Source organism: Ostrinia furnacalis, unplaced genomic scaffold (assembly GCF_004193835.3).
Source record: "Ostrinia furnacalis isolate ACB-3 unplaced genomic scaffold, ASM419383v2 OfSCF0267, whole genome shotgun sequence".
NCBI lineage: Eukaryota > Metazoa > Arthropoda > Insecta > Lepidoptera > Crambidae > Ostrinia > Ostrinia furnacalis.
The window spans coordinates 16,439-37,272 of NW_021130506.1; the positions used below are offsets into that span (position 1 = coordinate 16,439).

General features: G+C 35.4%; 1 protein-coding gene across 1 annotated transcript; it reads right to left on the reverse strand.

Annotated features, from left to right (window-relative positions):
- Positions 1-349: 349 nt before the first annotated feature.
- On the reverse strand, positions 350-3,128 carry odd (odd skipped). The gene is made up of 3 exons (XM_028311968.1): positions 2,915-3,128; positions 1,921-2,515; positions 350-1,367 (listed from the first exon to the last, which is right to left on the reverse strand). The coding sequence occupies exons 1-3, from the start codon at positions 3,015-3,017 to the stop codon at positions 977-979; spliced, it is 1,089 nt and encodes a 362-aa protein (XP_028167769.1). The 5' UTR covers positions 3,018-3,128; the 3' UTR covers positions 350-976.
- Positions 3,129-20,834: the final 17,706 nt, after the last annotated feature.

Below are 20,834 nucleotides of genomic sequence, written 5' to 3' on the forward strand. Positions count from 1 at the left end.
TAAACTTAACACGCCCCGTACCGGGTTCTAAGCGTTACTAAAATTTTACGCAACATTGAAACCTATAATTAATTTGGCTCTTACATTATCTTAAGATTCTGGTGGTATTGCACGAACCATGACGCCATAAATGGCCACAGGCCACTCTCTTTATGGATCAAAATTGCTTGCACGCTATAGCGTTAGGCAATATTAGTTTCCACTTTCATAATTTGGTTGATTATGGTAACAGTAACTATAGAGATAATTTGTTTAGAATGTGAGAGAATCATTGATTAATATTGATTCGTTTTTGTTTTTTTAAAGCCAGGGAAATAAAAGATTAGAATAATTTGCATAATTTTCTTAATTGTTTTTATTTTTCTATAAGTAGCCTCGTCGACTTATTAGCTATCATAATATTTACAGGAATGTACAGAATATTACTACTAACTAAATCGAATTGTGCTATTATAAATTAAAATTACTTTTACATCTATCAATTTGAACATTGTCTGAAAAGCCTTACACTAATTTGGATGAAACTTTAAAACAAAGGTAATACTTTTCGGTAACTTTAGTTAACCACAAACTTAGGCTTAAAATCTATCACAATAAATAAACCTCTAGGAAAACATAACAATAAAAATTAAAATAAAAACAATAACATCAGTCTTTTTAGTCTTGAAAAAGATCGTTCAATCGTAACCAGCCTCCGTAGTTTGGTACCGTATGAAGTACATTGTAATTTGGCAAAGAGGTCAATGAATTACTATTACAATCAAAATAATGCTATGAATTAAATAATGACACAAAAGAAGACAGAGACAGAATACTCTACTAGTCAGTCGATGAGATATATCTTTGGTAAATAATAATAAATACTATAAGACTGATCTTTGATTTTGAAACATTTCTCTACTATATTCCGACGGATTCCATCAGAGAAGTAACGAATCATAAAAGCTATTTTATACAATCCAAAAGGCTTAAAGTTTTAACGTTTCATAATGTCCTCTATTGAAAATCCTAGCGTTCTTTTGGGTGCTTCTACAGGGGATTGGTGAGGACTCGCCAAGATCTGGTGCTGCGCTGGTGGAGGTGAAGGTTTGTGAGAGAGATCCAACAGAGAACTCTCAGGGACCTGACTGGTTGATGACACTTCCTGGCAACCTTCCAGATGGTCCAGGTGGTGCTTGCTCACATCACTGTGCGTCAACAAATGGGTCTTCAAGTTCGATCTTTGGTTAAAACTCTTGTTGCACACCGGACACTTGTGGGGAGATTCTTCCATGTGCAAAATCTTGTGCACTGCCAAAGTCCGGGATTGGCAGAAACCTTTCCCGCACTCCGTGCACTTGAAAGGCTTTTCCTTAGAGTGGATATACCTGGAAAAATAGAAAACAAACGTTAGATAAAAGTCACACTTTCACTATTAGAAACTGACGATGCCTAACAGGTTTAACGTCTCAATAAGTAGAATAGCCGTTGCCAATGAAATTCAAAGTAATTCCACATTACCCTGATAATGTATACAGGGTATAATGTGAGAAAAAAAGGAAGTTTGTCTCGTAAAAGCGAAGAAATATAACGTGTAATTTGTTCGCCGGCGGAGCAAGACAGATATGGTGATCGTAAAGAATGAAACCGGTCGAGGACGCGTGCGGCCGCCGCCTCGCGACCTCACAAAAAGTTTTACACTTTTAATTTATTTTTTTACTTTCTTATCGTCAACGGAGCTCGATGAAACACGTCCTAAATCACGTTGTTGATATTAGAGTGGTAACATTAAACGAAATGGAAACCCCATAAATAGGCGACTAATTACTGATACGGCTATCGTTATTGACGAGACAAAAAGTCAAGTAATTTCATGACACACTAAATGAAATGAGTTATGCTAAAACCTAAATGATACATTATTACAGAAAAAATATTTACCTATGATCTCTAAGGTGATCCTGTCTTCTAAACGCCTTCCCGCAAATATCACAGGAATACGGCCGCTCGTCAGTATGCGTCCTTTCGTGGATCAGCAAATTATATGACTTGGTGAACTGCCGATTGCAGTACTTGCAAATGAACTGCTTCTTGGGTCGCGCACCGGGGACGCCTGGTGCCCTCATCGGTGGCGGATTCCGTCCGGGCATTCTTTGCGCCATGACTCCTGGGTATCTTAGCGAATGGTGGTAGAGAGCGGCGTTCCTGATCCACTGGTTGACGAGCATAGCGTGGTAGGGCGCTGAGGGTGGTAGTGTTGCGACTTGGGCTTGCGCTTGGGCTTGGACGTAGGCCGTCATCGCTGGGTGTGGGTAAGTTGGTACTGGGGCTTTCTCGTAGGGGTAGGGGGTCTGCATGGCGGGTCGAGGGTAGGCAGCGTATTGCTGGGGTGCGGGTGGCGTCCACCCCGGTTGGTGGCGGGAGATGACGACGGCGGGAGGCGTGTCGTCGGTGGGCGTGTGCGGTGGGGTTGGCAAAGGGGGAGAGGGCCGCTCTAGCTTCACCAACGCTTCGATCGGGAAGTCTGGTGGATAGCCTGGGGAGAAAAAATTATGCTGTTAGGGGACAATCACATATTGTACCTATATGAATAGAATTATCTTGTCAAGAGCTAATGTTATTATTGTGACTCCTTTTTCTTCAAATCCATATCAAATCCTTATATTAAAATAATAAAACCCGCTCTATATTGATTTACATTCGCTTAAAACCTTGTTTATAATAAAAGTATGAATGTTTATTTTATTACCTTTTTATTTCATACTAATCTCTATGATTTTTACAGCAAATAATAATATAACTGCAAATTCTTTAAGCTTGTATTTTATATTGCTCCAAATCACTAATACTTTTCAATTGTACCTATGTTTACGATAACAAATCTACAACTCCAAAGTGCAAACACTAAAACAACAAAATGCCAACAAATACTTACTGTGGCTATCCTCGATATGTTCCTCCTCCTCCTCAATGTTGATATCATCCGAAGAATCAACACTGTACGGCTTATCTTCCATGTCCACTTCGTAACAATCCATTCAAACGTTCACTGGGGCACAGCACTTTGGTATCACTGTTGTCACTTCCAAACCGGTTTGGGGACTGACAACCGGCTTGAGAGAGCGCGCGGAGCGTTATGAGTTTGTGTGCGTTGGGTGTTAGGAACTGCGCGCACGACGAGGGAGGGGGAAGATCAAACGCGCCGCGGACTATCGGCTCCCTAAGCGGCAAAGCGCCTCCTAGTGGGCGGGGCTTACCGAGCTCTGCCTTCGGAATCGATTGGTCACCATCGCGAATCGACTTAAGAACTCCTCCGTTGAGTTGCACAAAGTCCTTGTTCTCTTTCACTTTTGCATCTGATGGAACTTTGTCGCTTTAGTAAAATAAAACTTCAGTCGTTTTAGTTTTGAGCGGTTTGCTAACTCAATGCAAATTTTTGGTGACACAGCGTCCCCTAGTGAAGCTATTAGGTGAGCGAATTGCTCTCGTAATTTCGTTTTGTAGGCAAGTCTTTGTACTGGAGCCTTTGTTCGGGCTCTTTGTAATTTGTCTTTCTATTGCTTGCGATGTATTGCTGAACCAGACGCTATTGTAGAGATTTGGAAACAGTGAAAGCTCTAAGTGGCGATGTGTAGAACTATTATGGATTGACCTAATTAGTATGTAGGAGGAATATTAATTCAGATATTTCGGTAAATTTTGTAAAAAACAAAGGTACTAAACTATGTAGATTGTAGAGTCACATTTAACAGATAATTTTTGAAGTTTATAAAGTAGTTATTAATAAAATTACAAAATATTTGCATTAAAATTAAAGACAGAAACATAAACTTCCCGTCATTGGACGCTACCAACCATTGGACAAAACACAATAAAACTGTATCACTAGAATATATTTAAAACACTGTCATTGATCAATCATTCCAAATATTGATTATAATCACAGAAAAATCAATTGTCCCTATGATCATTTGTATGATCATTACCATACTGTCTCTTTTATTTTAGTGAATTTAATAGGGCATTTTTGTTTAATTTAAATAATCCTAACTACCGAAATATTAACTAAGTATATTGGTACTTACCTCAATAAAAAAGCACATCAACGAAAACAATCGTTAGTAAAGCGTCAATAATTTAATGACTTTGATTAATTGATATTCGGTGACTGGTTAAAGTACTTAAATCTGTTAAGCCGCTTAATTGCACAACTAATTAATTAGTAATTAGGTGAAAGTAATTTTTATCGGAAATTATACCACTCATGGCTACGTAACGTAAGTTCAATCTACTTTTTAAGGAAATAATGCCTTATTATTATTATGTAAATTGCATTGAATGAGATGTAAAACTATCCAATGTAAGAATATTTATAAATCAACAAAGATAAATATAAATATACCTACGCTTCATAAACCTATACCGAACTTTTGCAACTTTGTAACCGGGAATTATGAATCTGTAAATAAAATGATCTCCCAAAAGGCATAGTCGGTGCAAATAGACTTGTACAATCTTGCAAACAAAGAGGCTTTATAACTAACAAAAGGATCCCCAGATTAAAAACAAAAGCTTGCGCAAAACTAAATAGGCTTACCTATCCTAAACAAAAGGACTTGACATATCTGACTCTACCTGGCTCGATCACTCGCCCTGGGATACAACCATGAGTAAAAGAGCAGTCTGGTGCAGTCACATAAGCCGTCTCCCACTGCTGCTTTCACTTGGTCGGTCCAGCGCATTGGTGTTCGCGATCGGGTTCCTTCGACTTTTCCCTGGACGACCAGTCGTTCTATGGAGTTGTCATCCCGCCTCATGACATGTCCGAAGTATTGCAGTATGTGCGACTGGACTACGGTTGATAAACGCTCGCTTGGAGGGAGATCGTGCGGAGAGTTGTATCCGCCTCTACAACCGATGTGAACAACGCCTCAACGTGACCACGACCGGTAACGAATAAGAAGAAGAAGAAAAGAGAAGTTGAAGATGTGTCGATATGAAATCGAAGTATGTTATGAAGTTCAGTCGCACATTGTCTATTTTCCCAGATAGACGTTAGGAAAGGAAAAATGAAAACAGAAATATATACCTAGCAAAACAACCATAATAAGTAAAATGGACTGTCCAAAATAAAATTAAAACTTTGTTGTATCGATAGACTCCTGGTAAAAAAGCAAACATGTGTCGGGTACTTTTTTTAAGGTAGAGTGTAAATAGCAAATTTCAAATATTCAACAATAACCTCCAGTCTGAAGGTACTATAGTCATGCATTTTCAGTTAAATTCGTATCAGTCTGGGCTGGGATCAAACGTCATAATGCAATAAGAGACTATTATTCAGAATGAAGCTATCCATTAACATATAAACCTATCCATTAACATTTTCAGGATTCACACAACGCAACGTTTCAAAATACTGAAGAATAAAGTTTGCTGAAAGATGGTTCAAGTAAGGATTCTATCAGCTCCATCAGATTCTAGACTTAACAAGATCACACTGCACTTCCATAATCGATCATGGAATCAATGGAATTGCCTAACTTAACTCTATCATGCACCAACGTGCATCTGTCTCCGAGTTTCTCTTCCAAACTTCAACTATCAAACCAACTATCGAAGTCTCTAAAGCCCGTATTCACAAACGATACTTGCTTAAGTAAAGCAGCAAATCGAACGCACAGCGTTGAATAGAGCTCTGTGATTGGTCGTGTGTGACCCTGTGCGTCCACGCGCACTGTGAGACCTCATAGTAATGTTTGTGAATACGGGCAAACCACAAGCATGATTTACAAGTCGCGTGGATAGACGCGCAAACATGGCTCAGGTGGGGACGCGGTACCCTTTGTGGGACTTCAAAGGTGCCGACTCAAACATAAACTTGACTGTAACCTACATACGAACATCCCAAAATAAGCCTTAGCATCCTAGTCATTAAGTTTAAGTTTCGTTAGCGTATTAACTAACTAAGGTCATATGCCAGTAGATACTTTGTACAGTCTAGCCGAGCTTGTTGCGTCGATTGAGCAATGTTAGCGAATTCGAAAGAAGATGTTGACGAGTGTCATAATACATGGCTTTGTTATGATGGCCATTGTTAGTAATGTGATATGCAAAGGTAATGAGCTAACCGAATTAGACATGTTTATATGACGTTGCGATTTCAAAATTAATAGGGTGTCAGTTAAAATCGACACTTTAAAGTCTCTAACTGCCTGCCTTTTCGACCAAAATCTGTTCAAAACAATTTGTGGCTCCTAAAGAAAATAAAATTAGGTATTTTTGAAAGAAACACAATATGCATCAACATTTTTTCGCTTATCGTATTAAATTATAGCTTCTGTTTTAAAACTGTTTCTGTGGACAAATACTTTGCTGAGATTAATAACACGTCATTGTATAAATACGTAACTATGTAATATGACTAGAGTCGCGATAAGACTTAGTTTTGTTTACTACTGTCCTCATATATTTAAATTTTTCCTGCAATTTAGTTTACTTATAAAATAACTCATTCTACTCGGTATAGACTAGTTTTGATTAACCAAAACAGGGAAGCTCTTAGCCTGCATCACATCTAATGAAAAGTGATGATTAGGTTGAAGTTGGAAACAATTTTTTCTCGAAAGCTATCGAAAATCTAGCAATGTTACCTTCAAGTGCTAAGACATAACCATTTGCTTTGGCTGAAGTGATGATGATGTTAATGATTCATTTTGGTCTTTTGTAACCATTTATTAATGCAAGAACTATAATTGGGTTTAAGAATAAGAATTCAAAACATGAGAAACAAAACAGGCCCCAATATACATCCCTGCGGAACACCAAAAAAAAAAAATAGAAGTCGTGAATCAAACTACTGCGAACATTTAAAATTTGCAACCAAAATTGCCACTTAATAGAATTAAAAAGTCGATCGACTCTATTATTCACCCCTTTAAACATGTTTCTTGATTAAGATTGTATCTGGTAATGTATGTTTTGCGTTCCTTTGATGCTTGAACGAGTATACAAATCGTATTAAACGGCATTTGCATCTGAGCTATCGCCTACTATATTTTTTAATGTTTTTTTTTCAATAGTGTTGTGAGTGACTACATGAATATTTCAAATGTAGAGTGTGTGTGTGATATATATTATTTTTACTATAACAAAATAAGTATAGATAAGAACATTATTTTATTTTTAAGATACCTAAAACGACAAATGTTGTGGGTTTCTATTGTAGTAAAATTAACAATTTGATTATTTTACCTACATTTAAATACAGGTAAGAAAAATATGGGAATTTTGGAAGATCTATCACGTACGCCACAAAAAATGTAGAGTCATGACAGCTTGGAAAATAATAATAAAAAATAATGTTTCACACTCTGTAACAAATACAATTAATCTAATACATCATTATGTATACCAAAGTCAAAGCAGCAGAGTTCAAAATACACATAACTTTGTTTGTGGTACAGTCATACCTATCTTATTAGAGCTAAACAGCCCAGATAAAGACTAATTGCTTCTAAGTTTTTTACAATCGGATTCCCCATACGACAGTACCAATAAACAAAAGATTACAGCAATTAGGAATAAAGCGGTCAAAGTCTTCCTAGTGTTGTTCAAACAAATTCTAACGTTCACTCTGATAAACCTGTATTCATAGCGATTTAGATCTGTTCAAATAAACATTGCTGTAATATAATTAAAATTAAAAACTACTATAATTTTTCTCAAATAAATACCCAAATGAAATTTATGATGATGAAACAGTATTTTATTTAAATAAATTTACCTTCTCATTATCATCATCATCCGTTCATTAAGTGTCTATTGTAAAAACCGGTCTAATTTATCAGAGGCTTCAGTAAAATTTTCTATTCCAGAGGCAGACAGAAAATTTGGTCTACGCTCCCCACGCTATCTTGGCTGGGGAGACAATATTCGCACATATATCTCTTAATATGTCACCTTCTACGATATCTATGTATTAAACTATACTAATAAAAATCCTGACAATAAGTTAAAAAGAAACTTCTGGTGGATTCGCATGTCAATTTTTGACGACATCAAAATCACTTAAACGGCGCCGTAGAATCAGGCTGGTAAAACACTTATTTTATAAGTAGCCTAAATTTTAATTACAGTGTAAATATAATAAATAAAAAATAGCAGCAGACACATAAAAATGTCGAGATGATAACCGGTAATTAAATACTTCTTCATTTACATTCTGATAACAGCAATTATCATGCTTTTGAGGATGATTGTGTGGGTTTTCAAAGAAAACGGATTAAAAATTTAACTGTACTTGAAGTTTTAATAGTATAGACCATGACGTCAAGGTAAACACCATGGGGTCTTATACAGTGTGAGTCACGTTAAAGTGTACATATGAAAATAGATGAAACTAGACCTATTTTTATCGACAAAAAAGAGGTCAAAAATTTTTTGAGATTTTTTTTTAATATTTTATAGATTTTTTTTTCTTCCAATTACTTATTGTAAAGAAAACGTAATAACTTTTAAACTAAGCTGTATATCCTGATAAAATAGAAACAGTAATAATGCAAAATAACAGGCAATACTAAAAAAATACATAAAATACATAAAAAAGGCCAACAAATAATAAAAAATTATACTTTTTGAAAAAAATCTGCTTTTAAATTCGTATTTTTTTGGTTATTTGATAAATTTCTCAAAAAAATGCCCCTATAACCGGTGGTTTTTATTACTTTGTATTATTCTCTATCGTATTACCTTCGTAAAACCAAAAATCGCATGTCTCAATCCCTATCACAACGTTTGCAATGATCGTTTGAACTAAGCCTCTCCGGGCGCGCCATTCAACGCTTCGTAAACAACGAAATTGAAAATGGCTCTAAATTTGTTATTTTGATAAAGACAGATTAGATTTCAAATAAAAACAAAAGATTTCGAAGTAAAATAAGCATTTTAGTTAAAATTAAAATTGTCTCTAACTGTAGCGGAGAATAATGTTGTGGCAGGCCTTTGTTCAAACGATCATAGCAAATGTTGTGATAGGGATAGAGACATGCGATTTTTGGTTTTACAAAGATAATACGATAGAGAATAATACAAAGTAATAAAAACCACCTGTTATGGGGGCATTTTTTGGAGAAATTTATCAAATAACCAAAAAAACACGAATTTTAAAGCTGATTTTTTTCAAAAAGTATCATTTTTTATTATTTGTTGGCCTTTTTTGTGTATTTTATGTATTTTTTTAGTATCGCCTGTTATTTAGCATTATTACTGTTTTTATTTTATCAGGATATACCGCTTAGTTTAAAAGTTATTACGTTTTCTTTTCAATAAGTAATTGGAAGAAAAAAAATCTATAAAAAATTAAAAAAAAATCTCAAAAATTTTTTGACCTCTTTTTTGTCGATAAAAATAGGTCTAGTTTCATCTATTTTCATATGTACACTTTAACGTGACTCACACTGTATAGTTGAAATAGAAGCGAATTTGCAACGACAATTGGGAGGATGTTGTGCGGTCGTCTGTACATGTTAACATACTCGTAGCTCTACTAGAAATGTAGCAAAAATAAAAAATTGAAAATCACAATGTGATTTATTTGCATACTTTATATTTGGAATGTTAGCCTAACCGCGGACGCAGACAACCGACTTTTAGTTGGCCAATAGTTGGGCCCGATTTTAATTTGTATGAAGATCGGCCGATACCAAATCGGTTTAACGTGCGCACTGCGCACTTTCATACATCTCCATACTGATTAACAGCCCGACCCAACTATTGGCCAACTAAAATCGGTAGTCTGCACCTAAGCTTAAATTGCTTATGTTTGGGCTACACCATGTTTTAATTACATGCTCTAGCTCAGTGGTTCTTAACCTTTAAGTCACGAGGGACCATTTTACCAAATTTCTGTCTTGTCAAGGAGTCATTTTTTTTTTAAAACCATATGAAAGGGGAGGTCGATTTCTAGCCCACTCTGCGCCGTTTGCGTTGTATTGACTCAACTCATCTCGTCACGTCACTTGTTTATTACGATGTCTTCGTGGACCACTTGGAATGTCTCCAGGGACCACCAGTGGTCCGCGGACCACCGGTTAAGAACCACTGCTCTAGCTAGTGAGACTGCAGTTTACGAGAGTTAAGTTAAATTTTAAGCCAATTCTGAAGGATAGATATTATTGAAGATAGAGAAAGAAAGGATTAGACGTAAGCCAATTTCAGCCTTTTCTTTTGTAATTAAGGAACAATGCCGCTTGCGCTAGGCCCTTGCGCAAGTTAGGTTTACCTTTTTGTACTAAATTTTTGTTCTTTCACAGTCCACTAAAGAATGTATTTTATTAAATAAAATTATATTTGAGCCCTGATTACTTTTTCATACACTTAAGCTGTAGTTTGTTTTTTCATTCCAATTTTATATGAAATCGCGCTCATATTAATCTAAAAACCACTCATACTTTAGCGAAATGCTTAACTACTCGTATGTATTCAACGCCTCTACTTTATCAAAAGCTTTCAAATTATTTAAACTAATTAAAACAGATTCAAGGCACAGTCAAGGAGCAGATATCATCATCATTACCCCATGACTCATAGTTATAATATGCAATTCCCACTTAGTGTACCTACTTAGTATGTAATTATCACCTTTAATGGTAAACATTTTTGGAATTAACGCCGATCTTATAAACGTGAAAATGTGTAATGGATTGATTTGTTTGTTATTCTGTCACCCATCAATGCTAGTTAATTCAAATGCAGTATATTCTACTTGTCAATGTAGCTATTCAATATTTATTTATTTATTTAAAATAGGTTCACTTTAAGCTGCGCTCAATAAAGTGCACAATTATTATCTATTCTTCTTCTTCTTCTTTTAGTGTCGACAACAAACCTACACAGTGTCAGCCCAAAATTGTCAATTAATGAAGCAAGATATGGTGGCCAGTGGGTTTTTAGGATTTGATAACAGCTTAGACATGAGAATTATTCAAGCAACTTTGATCAAAATTTACACGTTCGAAGACGCAGGCAAAAAGTTAGTTGATTCATACTTAAGATCCCAGCAAGTAAAACAGCCAGTCCGCTGTATCTTATCGACGAGTTCCCAACAGGTAAGGTTACTCATGTTTACACTGCCATTACAATAAATGGCTCAATATCGCTCCAATTTCCTCCGGCTCAAAGCACCGACTCGGCGACGAACGAAAACAATGGACAATGCCCGTCTGCGGGTGTAAACAATATAACAATATTGTACACAATAGAAATAATAGCATTAGAGCGCATTATTTGCCACCGTTTGCTTTGTAGATGCCGAACTACCTGACGCTTATCAGTGGAATACTAGAAAAAATTAAACAAAATGAACAAAGACCTTGTATGACCTGGGTGCGTGACCTTTTGTAAAGACATGTATGTTCCTCTATTGTGTTGGGGTCATGCAGTCACATTAGCTGGTATTTTTCAGTAATGTGAACCTATTGTTGCCCCAATTTCATAAAATATGGCTATTGTTAACACATGTTATCAATTTGACCTCTTCTGAGAATTTTCAGAAAGCAGGAAAGTGTTGAAACTATAAAACATGCATGGGTGTAGTACTATTGAATGTGTGACCTTTTGACCTCAATTTTAGAAAAAAGCAGGTAGACCTAAATTATTTAACCTTCTAAAATTACACGAAGAGCCGTGGTGATATTTTTCAGTTACAATTTCTACCTTATCAATATAAGTTTGCAATGTTAACTAAAGGTTATCAAAGCATCTACTCTGATGATGCACACGGATTGCCACATCTCTGATTGTCCCCTTTTGAATAACAAAATAAACAGATAAATATAAAATTACAAATATTATATTCATAATACCTACCTACCTTCTAGTAGCTACGAGTAGTTTCAGTAAAGTTAATTAGTTCTGTTTATCAAAAAAAGGTTACGTTATTATCATCATCATCATTTCAGTTAAATTACTCGTAAGTAAACAAATTAGCAATTTTGTTTTCAAAGTTCTCTACTTTCATGCAATAGTCCCGACCAGTATCCCCTCTAAATACGACAGATTACTTAACTGATAGTCACTTCTAAACCTACCAGATGACTATGTTTTATATTTGACGTGCAAACAACTAAATATTTGACGTGCAAAAATGAACCTTAACTGATCGATAGCTCAGCAAAAGCCGCCGGTAGTTTATTTAGCATGCTCCTCACATATCTGTACTAACATTATCATTGTGTGATGGCTGAAAAGCGTTTATAATTCGCTGATTAAGCAGCGCTGCATTACATTACAACGCCGACACATTAACTGCGGTGTTTGTGTGCTGCATTCAAGGCATAAGCTGTAGCGATTTAGATATAAAGTAAAAAAATATCTATTGTCAATAAAATTCTTGTTTACAGACAAGATTGTAACAGCCACAGCTGCACCTTGCAATAACAGATATCTGCATACCGTTAGAGTCTCATGAAAACGGTTTATTTAAAGTAGGTAATCAAAAAGATGATGTCAAATTCGTTAAAATTATTTGATCATTGAAATATCTCCTTATTTTCTTGGTAATTTATGAAAATAATGCTTTTTAGTCATTCTTGGTGTAGTAAGGCGAAATTAATTTAACGCCAGAAAAATTTTGGCTCCATATTTCCTCAATAATAAAAGATGTCACACCTAAAAAGAACTTTTTTTGGTACTTTTTAAAAGTTACTAGCGGAAATCGATGGACACAATATTGTTGTGTTCAAAGGGAGATAATTATGAGGCCTTGAAAAGCACCAACTCAATGTGGTAATGACATGCTATTGAGGGCGTATAAATGAATCGCTTTTCGCTTATGACTCGCCAACGGGCTTGATATAAAATTGATAGACGCGCGCGATAGCGCTTGTCACAATAAACTAGTGATCGCTATTATTTTACCATACTGTCTTCATACGATAACACAGTCAAGGATTTAGCAATCAGGATTAATTAGGTCATTCAGGGCGGATTCCCTTTGTTCAGCCGACTTTATCGCTGAAGTGAACGCTCATGATTTCAAATCGTTTACTACTGGATTAGTTGTTCCATTATTATCTTCATTTGTTGTTGTTAGCAATGCAATTATCTATTTTTATGATATCAATGTTAAGAGCATGATTTTCCTTGAATAATTCATACTTATTGAACATTTATTACAAACAGCGTGAGCTTTATACCATTGGAAAAGCCTTGAATGTTGGAAATGCTTTTTGTCCATTGTATACTTTTCACATCCACCAGGTGGATAGATGACCATTAACGGTTTAAGGGAGGCGCTGGATCAGCCAATCTGGAAATCATTGGGGGAGATCAGAATTGAACGTCCTGTGACTGAAACAATTATGACGACTTTTGGTCGTCGTCTTCTTGTATTTCTAATTTCCTTCACCACTCGTTATCATTCGTTGCAGAGCACCTTAATTCCTTTCTTCTCAACCAAAAAATGACACCTTCAGGACAAAGGTCTTTCTCAAGGTTTTTAACATGATCGGCCCTGTGTTGCTGTGTTTCATCTGACACTGCATCTCAACATCAACACTATCATTAGGTGAAACCAATGTCAAAGACAGACTCAGTCCCAAATACAGAAACATCAGTCAACGGGAGCTATAATTTGTCTATGAAGCATTTATACCCACCTTATGAGGTGATTGCTAACCTTCCCATTTGCCAGTTAAGTATTTAAGAAAAACAATTACAGACGCTGTTTCCGTCTATTGAACTACGTTTATATAACTACAAAAGTATTGGGAACACCCCAGAAGATCGGCAGCAAGATTAATTCACTCATCGATAAGCCACCATGTTTCATTCCAAATCGATTCAACGATTGTACAACGAAATTCTGTCACGAAAATTCACTAATTTGTCACATTATCGCCCATATCGGCGACATCAAACGGCTCGCTATAAAATATATCAACGGCTACCGTAAGCGCGGCCTTTCAGAAGTCCGATAGCAGGCGGCGCCCTTTGATCTGTTATTTCGTTATCAAATACTCTGAATCGATATCGCGACTACCTGTGTATTGTTCCGTGGACACATTACGTATAATCTGGGGTGATAATAGATGTCAGTGGAAGTACGCGATATGTATGAAAGATCTTAATTTAGCTCCTGAGTGATGGTTGAACTTGATAGTTAAGTACTCTTGATGAACGGTTTTGTCCCGCTAAATTGTCTTATACCTCATGCATTTTCCATTCCAAAAATAACTATGTGATTTAAATCGTGCCTGGTAAGGACTTTGCTTATAAACCAAAGCTTGACTGATGAACACGAACTTCAGAGGTTATACTGCTCAAAGCTGTAAGTTCGCTCGAAGTCATTGGGAAGCCTGTGTTGAACAGTGGACGCCATTGCCTAAAATTGTGAAGATGATATAACCGGTAATATTTTTCAAATCATTGAAGAGTAGATCAATATTATGAACCTAGAAAAAGACAGGCAAATGATGATGAATCAAACTTAGTCATTCAACTAACTACTAGTGGCGCCTCATTTTTTTTTAAGATAAAGGAAATATCCTGAATTCATCATAAGAATTACTTTAGAGCCGTCATAACCATTTCATTTATCTGGTAACCGTCGCCTTCAAGCGTTACAGCCTGGTTTTGGGATTGTCCATTCACAAAGTATTGCAGGTTTTCCCAGACAGACTGAAATTATGTTATAAAAGAGGTTAAATTGGAGTTTTTGAATGAAAGGACGAGCGTTTGTTAAGCTGCTCTTTTATTCGAAAACTACTGGACTGATTTAGATGAAAAAATTACTTAGTTAGCTATGTAATACACGTACATCGAAATAGCACATTACTTTACAAAGGTTATAATTTGTCCAGCAGTGGATATCATTTTTCTGAAATGAACGAAGGCTATACCTAAGTTGCTTTAGTTATTTTTTATCAAGGTCTACTTGGACGCAGCTGCGATCAATAGCTAGTACCTAATATGGTATTACCTCAAATAAAATCGAGATGAAATAATAATAAAGCGAAGGTTATCTTCATTACTGTACCCAATCATGCAATAATTTCCCAGAATCAGTCTATCTAATCAAAACAGTAGGTGATGGTATATTTTGATTACCACAGAAAGTATGTCTATGTACAGACGGCACATCAAGCTTAACACACTAGTATCTTAGGCCGTTGTAATAAGAGCTATATTAGAACAAAAATTGAACAGTAACTATGTTTGTAGAGTCCGCTGATAAATAAATAATGGATTTCAAAACAAAGTCTAAGGCGATAATGTTGTAGACTGAAATTGATAATACATGAGTAACTTGGTTTAAAGTAAAAGTATTTTCTTCGATCTGATATTTTTTAAATTAAACAAACTAAGTCGTACGAAGACATACCTTTAGTTATTGTAATAGATTATATTTTGCAACAGCAGTGTAAAGATGCATATCATACTCTATTTCATGTAGGGTATGTTAGGCTACGTTACCATGCGTCACGCTATGGATATCTAGTACTATTTGACGGCTGTTTAGCCTGATAGTTAGTATAGCGGACTACATCGCCAGCTAAGTTTGTAGGTTCAAATCTCGCAGGTGACCAAATATTCAAGCGATAAATAGGTACGGGACTATTCCCACCTATCGCCACCACCACTGCAACTCCAGTGTAGCCAGGATCGACAGCTTGACCACCAATAAAAACCTAACTAGTGAAGGTCAAGTTTTTCCCGGCGATGCGATGTCCAAGCGATAAGTAGGTAGGTTAGTAGTAGGTAGGTAGGTAGTAGGGTGGTCCTTATTTTTCGACTTTTGAATTCTCCCCGGGGCACTTTCTCATTCGATTATATACCTCTAAATATGAAATTAGCTTTTTTGTTTTTTTTTTTTGGTTAAGATTTAGAGGTCGCTACCAGCTGTCAAAATATTTACAAAAGCTTTGAAGACCTTAAATCATGGTTTCATAAATGTTTTATTTAAGTGTTTATATCACATTTTAGGTGCAAATAAACATCGCATAGATAGAATAGACAATCACTTCTTGTCCCCTTCTCCCCTCAACCCCTCTTCTGTACCGACCATGGTACCGACGCGTCGAGATACTAACAAGTAAACACTCATATCTTAAAAATAATTGATTCAAATAATGTACATTGTACATAATATCTTAGTTCATAGCAACAACAATAATTTTGTAATATTTTTATTTGGCTTTGGCTAAAAATAAATGAATCTAACAAATATAGATTTTGTGTTTTTACTTAAAATTCAAACCTTGGTAGCGACCCCTAAATGTCTTTTAAAAATTAAAAAAAAAAAATGAAAGACTTTCATATGGTATATATTCAAATTACGTGGTGCCCCGCGAAATATAAGAAAAAAATTTTTTTTTCGTAGGAATAAGGACCACCCTAGTAGGTAGGTACCTACCAGTCCAGAAAATATAAAATTTAATTTTTTACCTGTCAATGAAAGCACTGTGCCATTTTGTGTAGCTGTGATTGATGCTTTTTGCAATATGTACAAATCTATTAATGTCGAAATTGGCTGTAGACTGTAGAAAACTACGTCGAAAATATTATCATGCGTGGTTTATTTATCCAAATATCCAATAATTTAGCGAAACCAAACACAGAAAGAAGCGCCACTTACTCACTTAAGCAAACAAGCAATGTATTCGACAGTTTGGTTTCAATTCCCTTTCACGTTGCTAACCTCAAACATTTCGTAGTTTGGAAATTTCATTCATAAAGACAGTCTAAAACCAATATTTGCTTACGATGCTGCGTCAAAACATCGACTTAATGCAACCCATTTTGAACTCTACATCACAGGACAGAAGGTTGTTTTTACAAAGAACAATAATGGGATGGTTAAAGTATACAAACCGAAATGTTGCACGCTTTGACGCCACTTAAGACCACCCAGGTTGAAGTTTTTGCACTAGCTTTAGATATTGCAGTTTATTTTTTAAAACTGCTGAAATAATTTAATAGGTTGTTTGTAACTGTACATAAAATTTATTTGTTAAATACTTAGGGCATTTTTAAGAAAAAAAGAAAAATAACTAAAAATATTGCTAACGAAATGCTATTTGAGTACAAAATTAAATATCCCACGACCACAAGTCCTACAAAATACATAACCGATATTTCTTGCGCAAATGTTTTTAAGTTTTTAAGTTTATTTATAAAAAATACATAGTTGTAAAAGTCCTTGAGGGAATTGTCTAAAAGCTTTGGCTGAAACGATTTCAGACCTTAGTACTGTTAAAGTAACTCAAAACGAGCTCGTGAAAAAAAATCTCATATCAACAGAGTCGAAACATCGACATCTAAACGCAACTGTCGCTCAATTTTTTCATTCACACACAAACTGTTGTTAAAAGTTGTAATAACAAAACACTCACGCGCACGCTCGATCGACCAAAGCCGTATCGACGCGATCACACGAGTTTCAATGCGCTCGTCACTTCACTACCGCATTTGTCACTTCGCGACATAAAATTAAACACACTTGATACAAAATGACGTAATTTCACGCGATTTTGACTTCTATTGTTGTGTCGAGGACCACACATCGCACTTTTGAAGCGCTTGCGCAGTTCAGTAGTTCGATATTACAACGATCTGTCAATTGCGGAATAAATAAATGCCTATTCATACATTTGGGCTGGTTTTGCGTCAGTCAAATTGCAATCGATCCGTAAATCGATTTGCGGGGAAAGTGATAACGTCTTCGAATTGTTTGGGATCTTTTTTGGGATTTGTATAAATAGAGCCACATATCTTGTGTATGTATGTATAGTCTTCTTATTTAGATGACGATCAAGATTATAACTGTTAAAGCGAAAATGTTTTGTTGAAATCAATTTAGGTAATTAATTAGGTGCTACCGACGAAAACTAAGTTATCCATAATCCCTCCTTCTGGCGTAGGTAGTCGAATAAAAAGAGTCTATAATGAAAGAAGATTCTTATCGATCTTTTAGAGTATATTAACTAGGATTGCAATATCTAAATTATTTTCAGTTTCGCTATAAATGTTACTAATAAGTAGAAAAAAAAGTTATCATCACTCTCATAATATTTCCCTCTAAACTACCTACTAAAAGTGGCATTAAATCTTGCCTATTAAAATAAATCCGTCCCGTGGAGACAAAATCACGATAGTCATTTACACCTCTTTGTACTTTCAATGCACACAAAGAGCAGAAAACGTTCTATCGTCACGTGACAAATGTATGGGTGTTATGGCTTGTACACTTCCAAAATCATCCGAAAACCCAAGAAAAGATCAATTTGAACTCTAACTTCATGACGGTAAAGACTGCATAATGTTAATGGAATGCCACATTGATGTTGACGATACATGTTTGAGCTCCAAGGGTCCCCTGTTTGAACAACAAATTAGTTCCATTATACGCTTATAAGCAGGGAGGAAGTCACAAAGTAATATACGAGGGTAGTTACAGTTTTAATTAATGTTCTTTGAATAACGATCGTCATGAACACTATATGGATTTATGTATCAATAAGATACCTACATGTTAACTTGATATTGCTTAATCGTCTATCATCAGCATTTAATAAAAGACTTCCTTGTTATTTAATAAAGTTACTCATAGTTTCAAAGTTATCCCCAAATGTAACATTGGATATTTCCCGAAAGTCAAAAAAATAAAAAGGCACAAAAATTTACATCACATTACTAAGGAAGCCGAAGGAAAGTAATTTCTACATTATTGGCCCAATTAAAAATGAGTTTTTTTTTAAACTGATAAATATATTCTAAGGCAATAGACCACCACGAAACAAAACTAGGTAGGTACCAACAGGCAATAAAAATCAGCGATAAGCTGCAAAATTTTGCATAACTCCCAAAGCTTTAATACTGGCGCACTAGAAAAAGTGTAGCAAAAAGTCTTCAAAATCGGCCTGCGCCCATCGGTACCCTTAAAACAATTTCAAAGATGGAATAGGATGAACTAACAAAGGTGGTTGTAAACATCTATTCTTCCCTACAATAAACTCATTGGGTCCTACTGTTCCAGTGTATTGTATACTTCCGAATTGTAAAGGACTATTGCCTAGGGTCCATTAGCGGCGTTACAGCAAAGGCGATCCGACATCTTATCCTCACACTTTTGCAACGCAACAAACTAAAATTGCGTAAAAATTCAAATAAAAATATCTCCTATTGTTTGGTAGCGAAAATAAAGAGCTAGGAGAAATTTTTATTGCGCAACATGTTTTGGACGTAACTGAAGCTACATTTCACCGTTAAGTTGTCAGGTACTCGTTTGCAGAATTAGTTTACGTAAATATGCAGTTCGTATGATAGATAGAGAGTATAGAAGTTCCTATACTTTTTATTTAGAAAATCGAGCTACATAGTGCTTTAGATATAATAGCAAGCAAGAATGTCATGCTAATAAATAAAAAAACCATTTGATAATCGCATAGTGGCACACAACCTAAAGATATCAGGGTTTTGCCTACTTCCACTGCCTATATAATTCAATAAAGACATGACATAATTCTCGGTGCGAGTAAATGATTTCGCTGCTTAGGTGTGCTTTTGATTTATCACTAACCCTAAAAATTTCGTGCCATTTTTTTCTTTTCGCTGCATCTTTAGACAATGATGACGTATTTTTGTACTACATCTCCTCAGCATCAACACCAGCCGATATCAATATAAGAACATAGATCCCGAAGTGATGATAGAAAAAGCTATATTTGGAACGTGTATAAGTACCCTGAAAAGGGCCTACATAAAGAATTTGGATTTGAATCAAGTAATCATAATGTTTTAGAAAGCTGAAATAGGTCAATTAAAAAGCGTTTAGTTCCAAGCGTTATCAACTTTTAACAACAACGTAAAGATAAAACTATTCATCTCAAAAATGTAGACCTTACCATAAAAAAGCTTAAAAAGTACATTTCCAAAAACTTTTTTACTGTTTTTATTTGCGAATCCATTAGAAAGCATCGCTATTTAGATTTTGACCCTATTCTTTCTCTTACCGTTATTTTTATAGTTATACAACCTTCCACTGCTCTTATAACATTTCTTCCTTGCACATGTTTCGGCCCTTGCATTGTTTTTTCTATGCTTACGGTAAATGCAAGGAGTTTTATTATATACTTTTATAACCCTGCTACTTTCTTTCCGTTAGTCCAATTTTGCCCTTTGAAGATGCCGACGAGGTTACAGTTTGAACAATAGTAGACAAAACAGTGCCGTTATGTGAAGCAGTTAGGATGTTGGGGCAATAATCAGGAGTCAGGTTTTGGAAATTTGTATCGAGGTAACGGCGCTCGTTGTACTTTGCTGCAGTTAGGCCAGTTCTGCGTCATAGTTCGAAAAAATCTTCGTTATCAGTCGAATTTTAAAATGTCTGAAATTGTGATTGTACTATCAGCAACGTGGCATATATTAGCACGAGACAGAAAACTCGTATCTTTCGAAATAATTTGTGTGTCAATAAAGTATTAATTTGTAATTATTATTCTACCAAGAACATACTTTAATTCCAGGAGCTTTATCGTTCTCAATATTCAATTAATTTTAATACTCAGCACACAATGCCTAATTGTATCGCTAGCTCTATAACTTATTGTTTATACTTCGTTCGTATTGTTATTTATCGTTTAAACTATAGGAACCAGATATAAAACATATAAATGTCGCCATTTTAGACCCACAGGTCCAGACTTTTTCATTATTGTAATATTGAAATGTGATGTATACGGATAGGTTTATAATACCTATCCCAATTTATTAGTAATCCTGAATTTCAAACCTGATAATAATATTGTCGCAACCTAAATACCTACGTTACCTGTATAATTTTCGTTGATTCATCACAT

What these genes read in the sequence shown, in the direction of transcription:
- odd (XM_028311968.1), bottom strand. Translation starts at nt 3,017, where the DNA reads ATGGATTGTTACGAAGTGGACATGGAAGATAAGCCGTACAGTGTTGAT. An exon ending in ACATATCGAGGATAGCCACA is followed by an intron (nt 2,516 to 2,914) that starts GTAAGTATTTGT and finishes TTTTCTCCCCAG; the next exon opens with GCTATCCACCAGACTTCCCG. An exon ending in GATCACCTTAGAGATCATAG is followed by an intron (nt 1,368 to 1,920) that starts GTAAATATTTTT and finishes CTATTTTTCCAG; the next exon opens with GTATATCCACTCTAAGGAAA.